Genomic DNA, 19192 nt, shown 5'->3' on the forward strand with positions numbered 1-19192 from the left:
TTGTTTTGTTGCGTAACATAAAATCAGTATATGATATTGGCTTTTTGGAGTCATTGGATGCAAACTCCTAGCTTCAGGATTTCTCATTGACTGCCAACAGCTCATACTGTGTGTTTCCTCAACTTCCCCTTTCTCCTCCTTGGCTCCCTTTCTCCTCAGACTTCTACTTCCATTGTTTGCTATTTAGTTAGTTATTTACAGAATTTTATACCAGCTATTACTGTTTTTGGGTGGTGTACAATTGAAACAGAACAAAACAGAAAATATAATACAAACAGAAAATCCCAAAGACACTTTCACAGAAATACTTGTGTGGACAGACTAATTTCCTTAGCACTGTGTTGAATATAACCCAAAATGTGTATAGTGCATATTTTTATAGACTTAACTGTATCTGCTCTACAGTTCCACAGGTTCTCAAGATGGACAAGTAAGCAATCCCAGCAGCAGTAATAGTAGCCAAGATTCCCTTCACAAAGCCCCTAAAAAGAAGGGGATAAAATCCTCAATCGGGCGCCTATTTGGTAAGAAAGAAAAGGGTCGACCTGGACAGATCAGCAAAGAGAGCGGAGGACAAGGTTGGTGCATTATTGTACCTAGAACAGAAGGCACAGCAATTCTTAGGCTAATTGTTGTATAGGGTATAAGGTAAAGAAGTCCTAGCTGTGTGGTATGCAGATTACATCTACCTATGCTAGTATAGGCATAAGTGGAAGTTGGTGTCCTTGGCTATGCAGATGACTGTCTCAGCAGAAATCCAGAATGAAAGGTATTAGATCTGAGGCAAATAACTGTGATTCTTCCAGAGCTGACCTTAGTAAGCATTTTATATTTATTTGATTGCTGTTCAAAATACTACTTGTGCTGCTTATCACGTAAGCACCATTGTCTTGCACCTCACTGCCATGAGACCCCAAAGCAGTGACCAAGCAGTCCCTGGCCTTTGCCTACCCATCTGGGTCAATTCACAGCATCCACCACTGAGTGTGTCAAGGAAACTAGGGGTGGGCTCTTAAGTAGATGGATGGATTTATTTAGAAATATTTCCAAGTGGTATATAAGTAGTATAAATCAACATAAACGATAAAGATGTAGAAAAGCAGATCGATATAAAAATCCAATGATACAGGGTCCAATTTTACATATCAAGGAAAGTCCTTTTGTTCAATTGTTATGTGGCTTTGAAATCATCAGATAAAGCAGCTGCAGGAAATTGATAGCTACAGGAAATGTAGGTGTATCAGTTTCTACTACAATCATAATATTTTATTTATTACTACTGTGTTTATATCCCACCTTTTCTCTAAGGAGCTCAGGGTGTCTCCATTTTATATTGATGTTCACTGTTCATTGTCTCTTGGTAAACAAAGGTTTAGTGGCTTTTGAACTATACAGTTGGAACTTGAGAGTCACTTCCATAAAGGAAAGAGTTCTTTTTGCTCATAGGACCAACTGTGATCCACTGGAAGCTCCCTGCTGGAGAAAGGGTCCCCATCCACTAATTCCCTCTTCATCCCTCATCACTGCCTCTTATTCTGTTCTGGAGAGCCCTCCAGTTCTCCAGAGCAAATTTTCAGGGGGAAGGACAAATGGGCAAAAATTGCCTGCCTCCCTCTGTCTCCTCTAACGCAAATGTAACTGCTGTGTTTTAATTCTGGAACCTGCCCAATGTATGTATAACATTTTACACTGTTGTACTGCAAACAAACTTGTATGTTGGAAATAAACACAAATGACATTCATTACTGTAATTCTGCTGCGTGCTAAAGTTAAATACATGACAGGTTTTTTTCATTCTTGCAGTTAGTGTAATGGAAGCAGACAGTTCAACTCAGGATGGCTTGGGACTTGGAAAATTGGGAGGACAAGCAGAAAAAAATCGAAAATTGCAAAAAAAGTAAGTTTTAACTTCTCCTCAGTTCTGATATCTAAACAGTGAATGTTCTGCAAACTTCTTGCTTCAAGTTAGTATTGAATTTTCCTGTTACCAAAAATCTCAAGATATCAAGAAAATGGATATAAAACTATGACAAAAAATCAGGTTTATCTTAAGAAATGTCTGCTGTTTTCCTTTAAATTATGCAGCTTTACTGAACCTTTAAGAATAGCTAGAGTGAAAGATGGCTATACTGGATTGTATACTGGATTGTATACTGTTTCCTGTTCATTTTATCACTATTATTATATGACGCATTGGGAACTGAGAAACAGCTGTAATTTGAAATAATAATATAAATAAATAAATAATCTTTGCTGGTACACCGAGTCTCAGGACCTGAGTGAATAACATGGGTACAGAGTGGGACAGGGGAAAGGTTGTTAGAGGAAATTCATTTTGTGTTATCCTGTAAGTAGAAAAATAAATGCATTGCTCGTCTTGTCAGTCAGTGTTCTGTCTATCTTTTATTCACCCATAGTGCATCACCATACACTATCATATTCATTTTTATCTATATTAAGTGCTTTTCAAGTTTTAGTTTTACATTTTATTTTCTTTATTTCCTTTTAAATTTTCCATTTGGTGTGGTAGTGCAAAATCAGGGTAAGTTGATTTTAATTTAACTTTTGCAGAATGTGAATGTGTGATGTATTGGGAAACTCTTTTTTAAAAGATTTGTGTTAAAACATCAGCCATTACCTTTTTGAATTATTTTCCTTGCAAGATTCTAAAGAACATTCTGCTGAAACATTTTCAGCAAAATCCTGCCAGCACGTTCATGAATTAGGTATAATTCATGAATCCTGCCATAACTTGTTAGTGTGCTGTCAAACAAAAATTCTTGACATAAATTCTTTAGTCCTAGCATTTGATTTTAAACTGTTTGAGTTGATTTTTTTTTTAATGTATTGCAAAAATGTACTTTTGTAGTGGGTGCTGTTGTCAACCGAAGAAGAGTGAATCAGTTCGGCTACAGAACAGTCAAGTTCCTCAGCTCATCTACCATTATACTCCCTAGCATTTTCACATATAGTTTCTCCCTTCACTGTGTCTAATGTGTATTTAGAAAATGAGCATATGTTTTAAATTAGAGAACATGCATTCATAGTCATACAATAAAATAAGGTAGAAAATAGTTTCGGCCCTCTTCTGTTTCGTTTTCGAATTTTAAGGGATGGTACTTCTCAAATTGTGTTAGGAACCCTTAGAATCCTCAATATCATAAGAGTTCTTAAGGGAAAAGATCACTAATAGACTTTCCCAAAAGATAGCATTCCCCACACCGCTTAAAAAAGCAGAACCCCAAAAGAGTGTTGCATGCATTTACTTAATATACTTGTCAGTGGTTCTTGGTAACAGTAAATACAGGTTTTGAAACCCCTTCATATTGAGGCTGCCCAAACCTTTCCTGTAAAAACTATTCCCCCCTAGGTAGTGCTTGTCTAGTGCACCTGCACATGATAACTAATTTAGACCAGGAGCTTCAGCAGTGTAATGGATTCTGCTTTCCAAAGGTCTGGTGCAATCCATTATTCTAATGTTACTTTTCTACTTAACTCATGCAGTGTGCTTGCCATGCTGCTGTCACTCTTGGACAATTTGCTGTGTTCATAGAGTTGCTGAAACAAAGGGGGAAATCACCGGAGGACAATCAGTAAAAATATAAGCACTTCACAAGTATATTTTGCTGTTTTTTAAAGGCATGAACTGCTTGAGGAAGCCCGGAGGCAAGGTTTACCCTTTGCTCAGTGGGATGGGCCAACTGTGGTTGTCTGGTTAGAGGTAAGGAGTCTTTACAATAATAAACTCAGTGCAGCATGGCTTCTAACTTGAAACTTGTAGGTGATTCTCTTCCTGTTTTCCTCCTTGCCAGTTGTGGGTTGGGATGCCAGCCTGGTACGTAGCTGCTTGCCGTGCAAATGTGAAAAGTGGTGCTATAATGTCAGCCTTATCTGATACTGAAATACAACGTGAAATTGGAATCAGTAACCCTCTACATAGGTTAAAGCTGAGACTTGCCATTCAAGAGATTATGTCACTAACAAGTCCATCTGCTCCTCCTACATCAAGAACGGTAAGTTGGAAAGCAATGATGTCTCTAAAGAGAAGCTAGCATATCTTTTAGAATTCTGCTTTTTGTGCAGGTCTGCATTAAAAAAGACAAATATAATAAAATAAAAATAAAGTTAGGGATAGTTCTTAGAAAATGACAAAATGAAGTGACCTGTTGAAACAAGTTTGCAAAAAGTTATGGTTAGTAACTGTGCTTAAAAAAGTAATGACTTCAGGAAGAATGCCAGTTTTAGGCAGGTTCTTGGGATCATTTATGGCATGCTAAGATTTAAAGGCATGTTTGAAATGTTAGGCAACGCTAATATTTTTAACTAGATGTTTGTTACTGCAAGCAGGGGTCCACAATTTTGCTCACCATGATGAGTATCCTATGTCCTTCTGTTGAGCAGGACAAACCTCCAGCCTCCCAAATTTGGAGCTGGAGAATGGGGCAAGTATCATCCACACAGTACTGCTCCTTTTCTAAGGCTTTCCAAGCACTTTGGAAGCACAGCAGCAAAGCAACCCCCAACCCTCATCTCAGTTTAGAATATTTTGGAGCAGAGATCCTTTTGTGTTTCTGGCTCTGGAGAAGAGGTGTGGGGCTTGATTTTACCATGTTCTTCCAGGACACTTGGAGTACCTTGTATAACACAACACAGTTTCTGGGATTCAAAAGGGAGGAGGGGATTCCTTTGAAAGGCACCCGACTTAGATTGGGGATAAAACCTGTCCTGGGGGGAAAGGCAGAGTCCTGACAAGTCAAACCTTTGGTTGGCTACCAAGGCCAGCCAAAATTTGTGAACCCAGTATTTAAAGATACAGTACCACCCTATTTCAGGCATGTTACATGAAAGCAATCCCCTTTTAAAAGTGGAACTAAAGAAAGTTGTACCTGTGTTGTATTCTTGTGTGGGGTGGGGGCACATGTTGAAGGCAGGTTGTTTTACCTGCCACAATTGAATCACATTTCATTATTTATATCTGGGGTGCAGAATGTCAGCCAGTTCAGTGGGGCCTTGATAAATACTGTGCTGTGGATGTGCATACAGATGCAAATCTGCATCCATATAGGCTACATATGCACATCTCATTGTGGGGCTGGAGTGAGAGGAATATCTGCTGTGTTTGTAGAGTGATTTGAAAGAAAACTGACTGACAAAGAATAAGCAGGATCCATTTCATGTTAGGATCCAGAGTTCCTGTGCTCACGGAACAATTATTGCCACATATGCTCTTGGCTTATCATAAATATATGTTATGTATATTTATGTATTATATTATGTATAAACTTAATCTGATTGCATTCTATATAATTTGGTCTCAAAAGCAACCTGCCTAAACTGAGGTGGTTCACATATAATGCCAGCCATGATTTGGTGTTACATGACTGATCTTCAAACTCTGGTTTGCAATCCTGATTTAGAGCAAAGGCAAGCCATAGTTTTTCGGATGTAACAAAAATCTATGGTTTACCATAAACCTGTATGTACTTTGGAGTGTGCAAAGGGAGACATGAGTACACAAACACAACTTGTTCAAGTACTGCCAACCATGATTTGGCATTGCATGTGAATTGGCACATAGTATACAAGGGGATACAGTAAGTTTCTTCAGAAGGATAGATGCACTCTAAGGAACTAAAATGAAGTATCCCAAAGTGTTACTTGGCCCTGCTAAGTGTAAGAAGTACACCTAGAAGTCATATTATGAGGAATTATACTTTTTCTAATTTTGCTTAAATACAGGGTATACATTAAGTTGTTATTTGAAGGGAAATGTTTGCTTGCAGGCTTGCATCTTACATCAGTCTGCACTTAACAATCTAGAAACCATTGCTTTTGCCCATGCCTGCTCCTTATATGTACCTGTTGCTTATATATTCTGCAACCTTTCCTCTTTGTTACTGCTTTCCTTTCATTGGATGTGATTGGTTCACTTTGGGGTCATATTAGACCACAGGAAATGTCTGGGTAACACATGAAGAAATGGAAAATCTTACATCTACACCACAAACGGTTAGTTATAGCACTGAACCTTTTTGTGTTTACAGTGCTTTTCCCACTTCTTGAGTGCTTGAATCATGTGCCTCTTAATGTCTCTGAAAAGAGTAGAAATATTAATTCTTCTTGGTTATGGCCTATTTTAATTACTAACCTTCTCTGAAATGTATAATTATGCTGTAAAATGTTTTTCCACCAAGGTCATCATGGGGTTGGGAGGCACTGAAGGCAAAATCAGTGCATTGATTTTGGAATTCTTAAGATGTTGCCTAATATTTTACTTGGGTTTACAGCTAAAGGCTGCTTCTTGTGTGGATAAACTAAGCAGCATGTGGTGCTTCAATTTACACAAGGGTATAAATATATTGAGAAATTCTTATGTACATAATTTTGAATGCATGATGCTTGCATTCCTAACAATTAGCATGCCATTATTTTGCCTTTCCATTATGGCCACATTCCAGAGGTGTCATTTTATGCGCAGAAAGGACTATGTACACTGTTCATTGCTAGGATACATACACTAAATGTGACATAATTTTATTATGTATTTTGTGGTTTTATATCTTGGATTTTATTCTGTAAACTACCCTGAGACCCCCGGGTATAGGGTGGTATATAAATTCAATCAATCAATCAATAATAATAATAATAATTAATAATAATAATAATTTCAACAGCCATAATACTTGTTTTGAGAAGTTTATTGACATCAAGCCTTCTACAGGTTTGCACAGTTCAGCCATTTGATTATTTTTTGCACACTGGACTGCGGCCATCACCTTGAATTTTCTTGCATTACTAAACTTACAAATACTAACATTTGTGTGTTCTTTTGCTTTTCTAATTACGTAACATCAGGAAGATGTGGAAGGAAGCTGGGCTCAGGTTGGAGACTTTTCTTTTAAACCTTCTGTGTAAAACATCAAAGTTTATTTAACCATAGAAAACTTATTTTTTAAAGAAAAAACACATTGAAAAACATTTTTGAGGGGAAACTAATGAGTAAATATTTCAAATGTTAACTCACCCAAAATTTATTTTGAGAAATTATTTGGCATGGAGGTTGGCATTATATTACCTACTTTTGAGGCTTGTTCTCCTGGAGTTCATCACCGGCTTGTGATAGCACAGCAACAAAATGTGTGCCTTTTGCTGATTTTTGTTTCTGTCACAACGCATTCAGATTCAACTAAAATCTGTTTAAATAAGTTAATAACATCTTTCTAACAGCAGCCACTTCCCACTTTCCTAGCTGGCCAATGCCAGTGATCCACATTGTAAACACGGGAAGGGATGGCTTCACATGACATGGTAAGCCAAAATACGACTTCAGTGAGGCTGTGCAAACATGCAGGGGAGCTCAGAGCTCATTTGCCCCTCCCTACTCATTTTTACAACTGCACCATGCTGACTAAGCTAAAGTTTGGCTTTAATGTATCATCCAAACCAGGAATCATGGTTAAGCCATCCTCTCACTAACCATGAGCTGTAGGCAAGAACAAACTTCTTTATAGCTCATGCTTAGTCAGAAGAGAACTTAGTTTTGCTCAGTTCAAGGCAGCAAAATGAAAGTCCAGAGGAGAGGAAAACAGCTCCTCTCCAAGAGCAGGTTCTCACAGTCTTACTAAGTCATTGTTTGCCGTACCCAGTTGTGCAAAGCAAGTCAAGGTTTGAAATGGGGAATTGAAATGTACCAGGAAGCTGCAGCCCTGGCACTATCAGAGAGTTTGACGATGTGCATCTTCAAATCATACTTCACTGTTCACCTAAGTAAATGCTAGCTGCTGTATAAATAAAGTGTGAAGTGGTTTTAATTTTTAAAACATTGCTTTGCATCTTCAGTAGTTACAACCTCTTTCTTGTGTGAAACTGTAAGGCACTGACTAAATATTTTACACTTTCTTATTTAAAATTACACTTCAATGGTTTTCTTTAAATAGACCTTAGCCTATGGTGATATGAACCACGAGTGGATTGGCAATGAGTGGCTTCCCAGTTTGGGGCTCCCTCAGTATCGCAGCTATTTTATGGAATGTCTTGTTGATGCTAGAATGCTGGACCATTTAACTAAAAAAGATCTCCGTGGTCAACTTAAAATGGTGGACAGTTTTCACAGGTAAATAGATTTAAAATAGTCTTTACTAATGAGCATTTTGTCTGTGCATTTCAACATACTTTTACTAATGCCTATTTCCTTTTTAATCTTTTAACAGAAATAGTTTCCAGTGTGGCATTATGTGTCTGCGGAGATTAAATTATGACCGAAAAGAACTTGAAAGAAGAAGAGAAGAAGGTTTGAATGAGATTAAAGGTAGCCATTTTCTTTCCTGGGTTTGACTCTACTTATGAGAAGTATATGAAATCATGGTCCTATATTTTCTGTTGGTTGAAAAATCTCCCAAGTTGCAAGTATGTTCAATGGTAGATTCATGCCAATGTTATATTTTGTATAGAGCTGGTGTTTATGGGGTCTAGCATAGTGTTGTTAGGTCCTGTGTTCAGAACGTTTTGACTGCATACTGGAACCACTAAATATATGGTGTGCTATCTAAAATACCCTTGAACTGTAAACAAGTGCCTATATTTCTTTTCCTTCCTAAACAATTATATGTACAACTACTGGCCCTATTCATTTGTGAAAGAAGGAAGAATATGCGCAGTAAAAAAACTAGTGCTCTTCTGATCTCACCCTTGTGGTGCAATTTAATGGGGCAAGATACAGGTATTCTAAATAGTACTTACTCTCATAGTTGCAAGAATACAGTAGTTAATAATAATAATAATAAATTTTTAATATGCTGCCCATCTGACTGGTTGCCCCAGCTATTCTGAGTGGCTTCCAACAAATTAAAACACAATACAACATCTAACTTGAGTGGAAATATTTAACCAAAGGAAGTGGGTGAAATTAATATAATGAAAGCGCATTTGCAGTTCCAGTGAGAGAGAAATGCTAGGCATCAAAAGAGACTGCACAAGGAGCTTTGAGGTCAGATTTCGAATGCTATGGATGTTTTTGTTTCTTTAAAGGATACATAAATTTTGCTAAAATTCTGTTTTAGAGACTACCGTGATTAAAGAATATTCCAATTCTTGAAGCAAACAAATGCAAAATAATTAATGTTTAGAAATATTTGCCTTGCAGTTTTTTAATATTAAGAGCTGTATCCAACACGCAATGAGCAAACACAGTAGATTTCAGTTCACACAACAAACAGAGCTCCTGCAATGATATTTGGTCTTTCTTTCCTCCCCTCCTGCTACCTATGTGCCTTCAAGATCCGTTCCAGAGTGCTGGGGAGTGCTCTGGAACAATTCTGGGGACATTACAGGGGTGAGGGGAGAAAGGTTTACGTCAGTTGCCTTGTGCAATGTTAGATTCCACCCAGTGTCTACAGTGTTGAAGGAATATTTCATAACCATTACAGTGGTACCTCGGGTTACATACGCTTCAGGTTACATACGCTTCAGGTTACAGACTCTGCTAACCCAGAAATATTACCTCGGGTTAAGAACTTTGCTTCAGGATGAGAACAGAAATCGTGCTCCGGCGGCACAGCGGCAGCAGGAGGTCCCATTAGCTAAAGTGGTCTTCAGGTTAAGAACAGTTTCAGGTTAAGAACGGGCCTCTGGAACGAATTAAGTACTTAACCTGAGGTACCACTGTATATGCCAGTATCAGACATTTAGCTGCTTCATACCTTCCGTATTTACAGTCCCATCTGTATTTGGTGCAGAACAATACAAACTGTTGACAATGTATAAAACACTTCATTTGATACTAATTTTAATCAAGTGGCAATGCAGTCCCAACATTTATTTCTAAGCTTCAGTAGTATGCAGTACAGGAACCACACTTGAAAGAAATTGTATTTTATATATATTGTCAACTTTTTAATGACTCATAACTTTGCTTTCCCCCCCTACAGATGTCCTTGTCTGGAGCAATGACAGAATGATTCATTGGGTGGTGTCGATTGGTCTCAAAGAATATGCAAACAACCTTATAGAAAGTGGAGTTCATGGCGCACTTGTGGCCTTAGATGAAACTTTTGATTACAATGCATTAGCTCTTTCTCTACAAATTCCCACTCAAAATACGCAGGTAATAATGAAGAAATAATTTGATGGGGATGATTCTTATTCATTATCAGAATACAACACTGAATAAGAATTTGTAGTGTGTGGCCTATTTTAACCCTGAAATACTGTATTGGTGTCAAAGAGCATAATGAATCTGTGGGATTGAGATTTAACGTTTTTTAAGGCAGAAGTGGGAAGCATATGTTGACTCTAGGTGCCAGATATTGAATATCTTATACATATAGATTTTCCAACTGTAACCCAAAAGTTTGAAATAAGTTTTGCTAATTCTTGTTCACTTAGGCTCGTGCTGTGCTGGAACGAGAGTTCAACAACCTTCTAGTTATGGGCACAGACAGGAGGTTTGATGAAGTGAGTATTTTGGTTTTTAGTTCTATGATTCCATCCAGACTTCTTATTTGTACATACAGCCACCACGAGTTAATGAAATCCTGCAGCAAACCTTGGGCTCAATTATGGGGGCTTTTAACTGGAGTGTGTTTTTGGACTCCCCCTCCTGCGCATTCACTGCCAAGAGATGCAGTCAAGGGGCTCCTAGACAAGTAAGAAGATAATCTTTCCCCCCCTCTGGTGTCACAGCACTAAGATTAAGAACAGTTTTCCTGTGCAGGCAGCTGACTCACTGAGATCAAAGATATTTCCACTATTGATCAGTTTCTTTGTTTTAAATTTTAGGAACGGAGTTCTGTATAACCATTTATTCACTATTAGATGTTCAGCGTTTATAAATCACCAAGAACCTTTCACTACTCCCCACTTTATGGTTGTACGGTATTCAATATAGCACTACGGTGAACATTCCGTCAGGGCAAGGATTTATTCTTGTGCAGCAGAATATGTCCTGTCCACCTCCACCCCACCAGTGTGAGCAGATTTTAAGGGTGGCACAGGCTGCATGCAGGGAGGAGGAGTGGGGGGGGGCTGTTAATCCTTGCACTAGTTAGTGCAGAACTGCCTGTACTGTATTGGCTGTGCTTCATTTTAACATAGGTTTGCTCTGTTCTATCTCACTAGAAGCAAGTAACTCTAGTCCTCTAATGAGGTTTCCCAGTAAGCTCCACAAACTCTGCAGTGCAGATTCTTGTGCAAACTGCACCACAAGTGAGAGAAAACAGTGTCTCTTCTAAGCTCTCTGCACATTCTGGAGGTCTCAGGAGAGACAGAATCTTGTTTCACTTGCAGGGAGGCTTGGGTAAGTTAAGGAACAGGAAGGACTCCAGCTGTTTTCTTATTGAAATTTCCGTGCAACTGACAAAAATCTCCACCTCTCATTGAAGCCATTTGTTCTCACTGCATTTAGGAAGCTTGGGGGTGAAAGTGGAGCTCCTTCTGACATGAATAGCAGTTTGAAAAAAGGGGGGAAGCAGGGAAATTTCTGTAGGTTCCGTTTTTCTTTTCATGCCACAGTGCAACTGAGAGGAAATGCCTCTGCCAATGTCCTCTCTGCATGTGCCAGAAGATTTGGTTTGTGGAGGGAATTGAGGTTAATGAGGACAGATAGAAGTTTGGTAAGCCGTCAATATTTGTTGATCCCTATTTTAACATAGGAGATTTAAGACGTTTAAGTAGAGTTTTCCATCCTCTTGTTATAGCTCTGCATTTGCTGTACCATGTTGGGCAGTGATCATGGCATGTTTTGTTCTTTGGATAAGTGTCAGGCAACTTGTAGTAAGAACTATGCCTCCTCTCTGTGTTGTCCTAGTGGGAATTGTCACCACACTTGCTCTGCTAAAGCATAGGGAGAAAGTGGATAGAGACATGTTTTTCTGCCTCTCATAATACTAGAAAACTGGGTCATCCAACAAAGCCGAAGATTCGGGACAAGCAAAACGAAGTACTTCTTCATACAGCGTACAGCTGAACTACGAAATTCACTGTGGAGTGAATATAAGTTGCTAGGAATCACAAGTGGGAAAGAGTGCTGTTGAACTCAGGTTCTGCTTCTGGCCTTCCTTTAGGCATCTTGTTGACTGCTGTGAGAACAGGATGATGGACTAGATGGGCTTTTGACCTGATACAGCAGGTCTCTTACAATCTCAGGACATGTGCCATTAAATGCATCTGCATGCCACTTCTGTGTATTCAGGGAACAAGCCCTTCAAGTATAAGAGTAGCTTGAGGAATTTATCTCAAATGTGTACTAGTGAATCTGTTTCCCACTGCAACCCTGGCTGTCTTCTGCTGTTTTCAGTCCAGTAGAGCTGGTCCAAAGTAGCACACTAACCAAAACACAAAAACGGTCAGGTGTGAATAATTTTTGGATCGTTTAGTTTAGGTGGCAAAGTGCCCACTTACCATGGGGGAGCAATGGAGATGAGGTCAGGGCTTTTCTAGAACTGAGGTTTGATGATGGTTATGCAGCACTGGAAAGAACTGAGCAGTCATATAATCAAGTAAGCCTTGATTTTAAAAAAGCAGACTAAACATATAAGAGTGAACAGGGACAAATGGAAAGGTCAAATTTTATAAGTGTTGGTTCATTGTTGTTCAGTATCTCAACAGAACAGAGCACAATATACACCCTCCAACCCCTCTTGGAGATCTATGGATGCTATCCCTGGCTTGCTTTGTTTATGAGACAGCTGAGTTTCTGTAAATTGTACTCCTTCTCAATGAGTTTAAATAGTTTCTTGATTTTATGTCAAAAAGGATGATTAACTATTGAAAGGCTTCCTAGAGGGAGAGCACAAGAGGGTGAGGAGGAGGAGTTGTGGGATGAATGGTACAGCTGTGCACTGTAGCTTTCTGCTTCTGAGAAGAGAGCTGGTCGGAGGGGAATTCACAGAAGGAAAAGGCTTAAAAAAGAAGAAATATAACATCACCTTGTCTTTCCTTCCTTACGTTCTGTTGGAAATGCCAAAGAAGGTGATGGTGATTCAGTGAGGTACAGGACAGACCAGGAGGGCACTTGCAAACTGGGTGAGGGACAAGGGATACTCAGGGGAAAGGGGAGTGGTCAGTGCCAAAGGGAACTCAAATTCAAGGGAATTCCAGCATTCCAGAGCTGTTAAGGCTGAATGGAAAGAGGCTTGATTGAACGAAAGGGTAGCCTTGCAAAGGGAATTTCCAGGCACACAAAAAGGAAAGCCAACTGTCTTGTTTGTCCTTGTTTAACAAAAAGGTAGTAAGCTTTTCATGGTTGTTGTTGTTGTTGTTGTTTTGAAGTTCAGTTTACAATACAGCTTGTGTTGTTTATTTCTCAGGGCTGTAGGTAGCCAATTAATAGGCAGTACAGTGATTGAATTAGAACCATAGGAGAACTGTAGTCCTGGAGATCTCAAGCTATTTGAATCACTCTCTCGTCCACATCAATGAGAATTTTGTGGGAAACTCACAGCTTGATTTGTCTGTCCAGCTAAATTTTTGCTTAGCTTATTTTCTCAGACAAAGCAAAAAGGAAACTGTTCAATGTACACAAAATGGCAACAGAATTGCCCTTCTCACAAAAGGCTGCAGAAACGTTTCTTTTCTGCATTAATTTGGAATTCAGTACTGAATATTTGTAATTAATGTAATACAGTGGTACCTCGGGTTACATACGCTTCAGGTTACAGACTCCGCTAACCCAGAAATAGTGCTTCAGGTTAAGAACTTTGCTTCAGGATGAGAGCAGAAATCGTGCTCCGCCGGCGTGGCAGCAGCAGGAGGCCCCATTAGCTAAAGTGGTGCTTCAGGTTAAGAACAGTTTCAGGTTAAGAACGGACCTCCAGAACGAATTAAGTACTTAACCCGAGGTACCACTGTATCTGCTAAAATTGCTTATTGTATTGCATAGTTTCAAATTCCTATTAGATGGGGGAAAGATGAGTAAACTTCTTTCCTTCAGAGACTGACAGTCATGGGAATAGATAGTCTTTGAAAAGGATGCATGAATATTGGATTTTTATACATCACCAATAAAACAATCAGCAACGTGCAAAATATGTGGTTCCAAAGCATCTAAAAATCTAAACCAAAGCACAATGTTCTGAGCCCTCTTGAATATTATGGTTGTGTTGTATATTAATCATATATTAAAGTGTATTGCCTTTGTTTTTTCATGCTCAATCTTTGTTACACTTGTTAACTTGATAGGATGATGACAAAAGCTTTAGACGAGCACCTTCATGGAGGAAGAAGTTTAGACCAAAGGACATCCGGGGTTTAGCAGCTGGATCAGCAGAGACTCTCCCTGCAAACTTCAGAGTTAACACCTCAATGTCTTCACCTTCTATGCAGCCAAAGAAGATGCAAATTGATGGTAATGTAGTGCTTATTTTTTTTTTTAAGCATGATGATGATTTATGCCTGAGGTTGTGAGTGTAATCATCTGCTTTCTTTGTATGGGGAGTGGGGAGGACTTAACCCTGTGCATGACTTTCAGTAATGCTTTAATTTGTCAGTGAATGATGGCAGCATTAGTAATACAATTTAAGCATTAATAACTGTTCACTTTCTGTGAGACCTAATGAAGCAAACTTTAGGATTGCTTTCAAATGATTTAGAAATCTTTAAAAAAAAAATTATCTCTGTGTGGTAATGGAACACATCTGAATCTATTATCCATGTAGCACATAATGCAATATTGTTGCATGCAATCCACAAAGTATTATTGCTGTACATAATCCAGTTTCAGCTGAGCTTATATGGTGTTCTGCTCCAGTCCTCTTGGTGGATAGGTATTATTCAGCAGCTGTAAGTGGTAGATTCCACCAGCTATGCAGGTCTTACCAGTAAAAACCTGATTCCTTAACAAAGGGTGGGGAGTCTCTGGCCCAGATGCACTCTCTCAGTAAATGTCATTAGCCAAGACAACCAAGGCAGTTTCAGTGATGTGACCAGGGCTAAAGTCAGATTGGAATGGATGCAAGTAATCAGCTTTATCCAAGCATTCCTAAGGCTGGGCCACCATCACCTTCTCAAACACCTTGCTCCAAAATGGTATATTTGCCACTGGGCAATAGTTTTAATACTTCTGGGTCCAGGGAGGTCGTCTTAATGAAGGGACGCACAGCTGCCTCCCTCAGGGCAGATGGGACACCTGCTATAGTGCCATCTCTCATGTTTTATAGAATTGTAGAGTTGTAAGTGACCAAGAGAGTCATCTAGCTCAACTCTCTGCAATGCAGGAATCTTTCGCCCAATGTGGAGCTCAAACCCATAATCCTGAAATTCAGAGTCTCCTACTCTACTGACTGAGCTGTCCCCTTTCCTTGACCTCTCTTCATTTTGGTTAGTTCTTTTATGGGCTATGCTAGTCAGGTATATGGAGAGGAACTGTGTCAGTATTGGCACAGGAGCATAAGGCTAGGGTTCACCTGACCTTAAACACCTAAGTGAGAGGCTGCCATGTGAATATAGCTAGCACGAGGCTTATAAATTCATGACCCCAGGCACCACATTGAATGCTGCTCTAGGAATAAAGCTGTTAAAGAACCTAGGAAGCTGTCTTACACTAATTCAGAGCATTGGCCCATTAGTATTGCTTCCAATTCCTGAGGCCCTCTGCGCACAAAGTGTGTGTTCTGACATTGAGCTATGACACTTTTTCCAAATTTGTGATTGGGGTGTGTGGTTCTTTTGACCTACTTAGGAGAATGGAAAGTATATGCTGGTGTAGTTTGGTGGGCTGCAGCCAATTTGACAATTAACGGTGGCCCTCAATATGCACAAGGTTTTCCCATCCTTTTCATAAAGTGGCTTACAAATACAAAGTAGTGAATATGTAGCCAATTACTTTACATTCTGCGTAGCTAACATTTTGTAACTTTATGTTGTTAGTGTAACTGCATTGATACGTGATTCTAATACTAACTGCATGCTGTGTTCTGCATGTCTTCCTGATTGTTGGAATAGGCAATGTATCAGCAACACAAAGATTGGATTCTGCTACAGTAAGGACTTACTCATGTTAAAGCCTTTTATTGGTAAGTAACAGTGATAGCCTCATTGTGGTGCATTGATGTTTTTAAAGTTACAGTATACAAATATAGGAACACATTCTTGACATCTTTCTGGTTGCTGTCTGTGGCATGCTGAAGTCCACATTGATTCGGAAGATGTCCCCCAGAACCACAAACTGCTGTCCAGCCCTATGAATTTAGAAAGCAGTTTTGTGATTCAGCCAAGCAGCTGTAAAAAGGAAGTTAGTGAAATAGTCCATATACAGCACCAATATATAATCCCCCTTTGAACAGCTGTCATACCTAGTCCCCAAACTACTTTTTAAACTCCGTAATTTAGACATAAGTTTGAATTCTGTGGGGACACCTTTTGAAAGGCTCTGTGCACAGGAGTCATACCCCCTTCTGTATGTCTTTGTGAAATGGGCAGTGTATAAATATTTTAAATCAATCTACATTAGATAAATGTAAAAAAATAAATATTTTCATGCGCTGATAACTGTACTTTCAGCACCTGGCTTTCTACTTTGTTTTTGGAAGATTGAAAAGGGGGAACTTTTATGTAATATGCAAATAACTTGTATTGGGGTTTGTAGTATTATAAGTACAAATACATCTGTATACGTCAAAATTTTTATTCTGTTGTACTGGGTAAGTGAATGAACAAAAAGTCATTCAGGATGCTGCTCCCTACCTTTTAAAATTCTGTCCAACCCTTAAGGACTATAATCCTGCTTTAAGGAATAAAGGCTGCCTTCATGGACGTTACCAAGGGAAGGCAGGGGGGCAGCCTGGCTACGCCCATGGCTAGATCAAGTAAATAGTTTGTTTTTTGATTAAAATATGTATGCCTTAATTATATCTTTGGAGAGACAGTGCATGGGAATACGTAACATTTTATTGTATATAAGACCGATTTATAAAATATTCTTGTTCTTCGAAAGGAAGTGCTTTACAGCTAGTTGTACATCTGGTGCAGTTGCACTCGTGGGACCGAGAGGAGTAGCCCACTGGTGCTGTGACACTTCTGAGTAAAGTCATTTCATACAACTGATCAGCTTTTGGATGTAGAGGAAAAGAGAAGTCTGGGCAGAGTTTGGTTTCCCCCCTTCCTTTGCCTAACAGCCAGTTGGCACTGTGACAGGCTTTTACTGCCTCCCTTTGATTGAGGCTGTGAAGAGAGAGTAAAACTGCATGTAGTCTCCTCTCTGTGCTTGTCATTCCTTGGATCAGAGAGATGGTGCATACGTTTTCCTGACTTGACTTCTGCAACTAACTGAGTCTTACTTTATTTTCAGTTTATCCCCACTATTTCTACAGATGACCTGAAACATTTTGAATCAAAGACCGTATTTTGGAAACAATTCAAATCTTTAATCTTGTTAATACTTGCTAAATCAACACTTTGAAATATTTTATTACAGAGTTTTTAATTAGATGAATTTGTGAGTACTATAGAGAAAGTATTTTAGACTTAAATGTTTCTTATATTTATGTAAGTGTGAGTCTTATTACTTACCTTTGTATTCAGTCTATAAATCAAATTACTGCCGATTTGTTAATTTTAGTCTCTTCAACTGAATGTACTGTAATGCTTGTATGTATCTAGCCCTATAAGCAATGTAGGGTTTTTGTAAATTATACAGTTATTGTAATTATCAGTAATAAGTTTTTAATAATAAACACAGGTGAAAAGGATTTTACTATCTTTGTAAAGGTATCCTGACTCAAGCAGTATATATATTTTGCCATTTGGAAAATGCTAGCTAGTTCTAAAATGTTAAATAAATCCCATTTTTTTTCAGAGAAGCATATGTTTATTAATAAAGTGGGCATGGCACCTGCTTCTATTTCCGTTCATAACTCTACTTTTTCCACCTAGCATATGATTTTAATGTGGATTTATTTAAGTCTTCTGTTCAATATAACTTGCTTTAAATGAAATTCTAAAATGTGGGATTTATTTGAATACTATGAAATGTGTGTGAGACCTGGTGAGCTCATTTATAACTACTTTTTTGTGGCTATATTTGTACAGTCTATGTTCATTGACTGAGCATAAGCCATAAGCGGAAATATTTTCTCTTAACTGAGGATAGCTCCTAATAGTACTCAATAGGCAACGAAGTGCTCTCCTGTATTTTGATGTGAAACTGTTTTTCAGAAAAATACTGATGCAATTCTTCTAAGTGGACCAATCATGATGCGCAACTGTCTCATGACGAATATGCTGATGGCCCATGAGGCTAAAGCGTGTAGTAGTGCAACTATTAAAAAGGCCTTATTTTTCTTACGCCATCTTTTGCATATATTTATAAACTTGTTTTAAATTCTGGACAAAAAATTAATTGTTAATAGCATTAGCCATTTCAACCAATATAAGTAGAAAATGCATCATTCTTTTTTTAAATAGCATCTTTAAGAGGCCAGCGAGGAATGAGTTCAGATTATGGTGCATTATTTATTATGCAATAATATATACAGCATGTCTCTTTCTGTTTTGGTTTTGGCTCTTTTTAATTGTACGACTGAAATTCATTGTTACTGTTTTGTTGTTTTTTCTATTAATCTTTTATGTGTACTTCTGATTATGTAACAAAATATGTACAGACTAAGTACTTTTGAACTATTTTTATCACAGTATTATTTATTGCTTTCTTTCAATAAAGTACTGAAGCATTTTTTTCCACTGCCAACAATGGGGCTTGAAGTGTTTTGAAGTGAGATTTCAAGTAATTAACTGATGTGGATGAGATTTCTTGTGAAGCATCTAGTCATGTTCCCCTTTGCTGAAACCAGCTTTCCCCAGCCCACATGCCCTCCAGATGATTTTGGAGCACAACTTCCAGAATTAGACTACAATTTGGGTGAGGCTGGTTTAAACTGAGGCAAGTCCCATAACCTTCAAGACACTTAAGCTACCTGTGGTGTAGCGCAGTGTGGTGTTCTAGTAGCTTTGCACTACAACTCCCATTCTCCTATTGCCCGTGCTGTCTGGGGACTGATGTGAATTACCCAGAACATCTGGAAAGCGCCGCCTGTGCTGTGTCGCAGTCTGTTTACGTTCCTAAAGTGTAGCCCTACATTAGATTGCGGCTTTGATGGTTAACTCCATTGGACTCCAGTGCAACTTCACAGTAAGCCTGCATAACAATGCATGGCTGAGCACCTCAGCTGTGTGCAGGATTGGAACCCTGCTGATGAAAATT

At 38.7% G+C, this 19192-nt stretch overlaps 1 protein-coding gene across 12 annotated transcripts in view; it reads left to right on the forward strand.

Moving 5' to 3' along the window:
* Positions 1-19192, forward strand: part of PPFIA1 (PTPRF interacting protein alpha 1) — a 64610-nt gene that overhangs the window by 37523 nt on the left and 7895 nt on the right. For 2 of the 12 annotated variants that reach the window (XM_083601238.1, XM_083601243.1), the window contains 13 exons: positions 406-578; positions 1804-1897; positions 3640-3721; positions 3813-4013; positions 5947-6009; positions 6856-6882; positions 7938-8113; positions 8211-8308; positions 9927-10102; positions 10384-10452; positions 14176-14341; positions 15937-16007; positions 17282-18679. In XM_083601238.1, coding sequence (XP_083457364.1) covers positions 406-578; positions 1804-1897; positions 3640-3721; positions 3813-4013; positions 5947-6009; positions 6856-6882; positions 7938-8113; positions 8211-8308; positions 9927-10102; positions 10384-10452; positions 14176-14341; positions 15937-15995 — 1384 coding nt within the window. In that variant the 3' untranslated portion in view covers positions 15996-16007; positions 17282-18679. Of the gene's footprint in view, positions 1-405; positions 579-1803; positions 1898-3639; positions 3722-3812; positions 4014-5946; positions 6010-6855; positions 6883-7937; positions 8114-8210; positions 8309-9926; positions 10103-10383; positions 10453-14175; positions 14342-15936; positions 16008-17281; positions 18680-19192 lie in introns of those variants that run through there. The other 10 variants (XM_083601242.1, XM_083601245.1, XM_083601239.1 and 7 more) reach the window with 7 other exon arrangements.

Source organism: Podarcis filfolensis (assembly GCF_964270895.1).
Source record: "Podarcis filfolensis genome assembly, chromosome: 1".
Taxonomy (NCBI): domain Eukaryota; kingdom Metazoa; phylum Chordata; class Lepidosauria; order Squamata; family Lacertidae; genus Podarcis; species Podarcis filfolensis.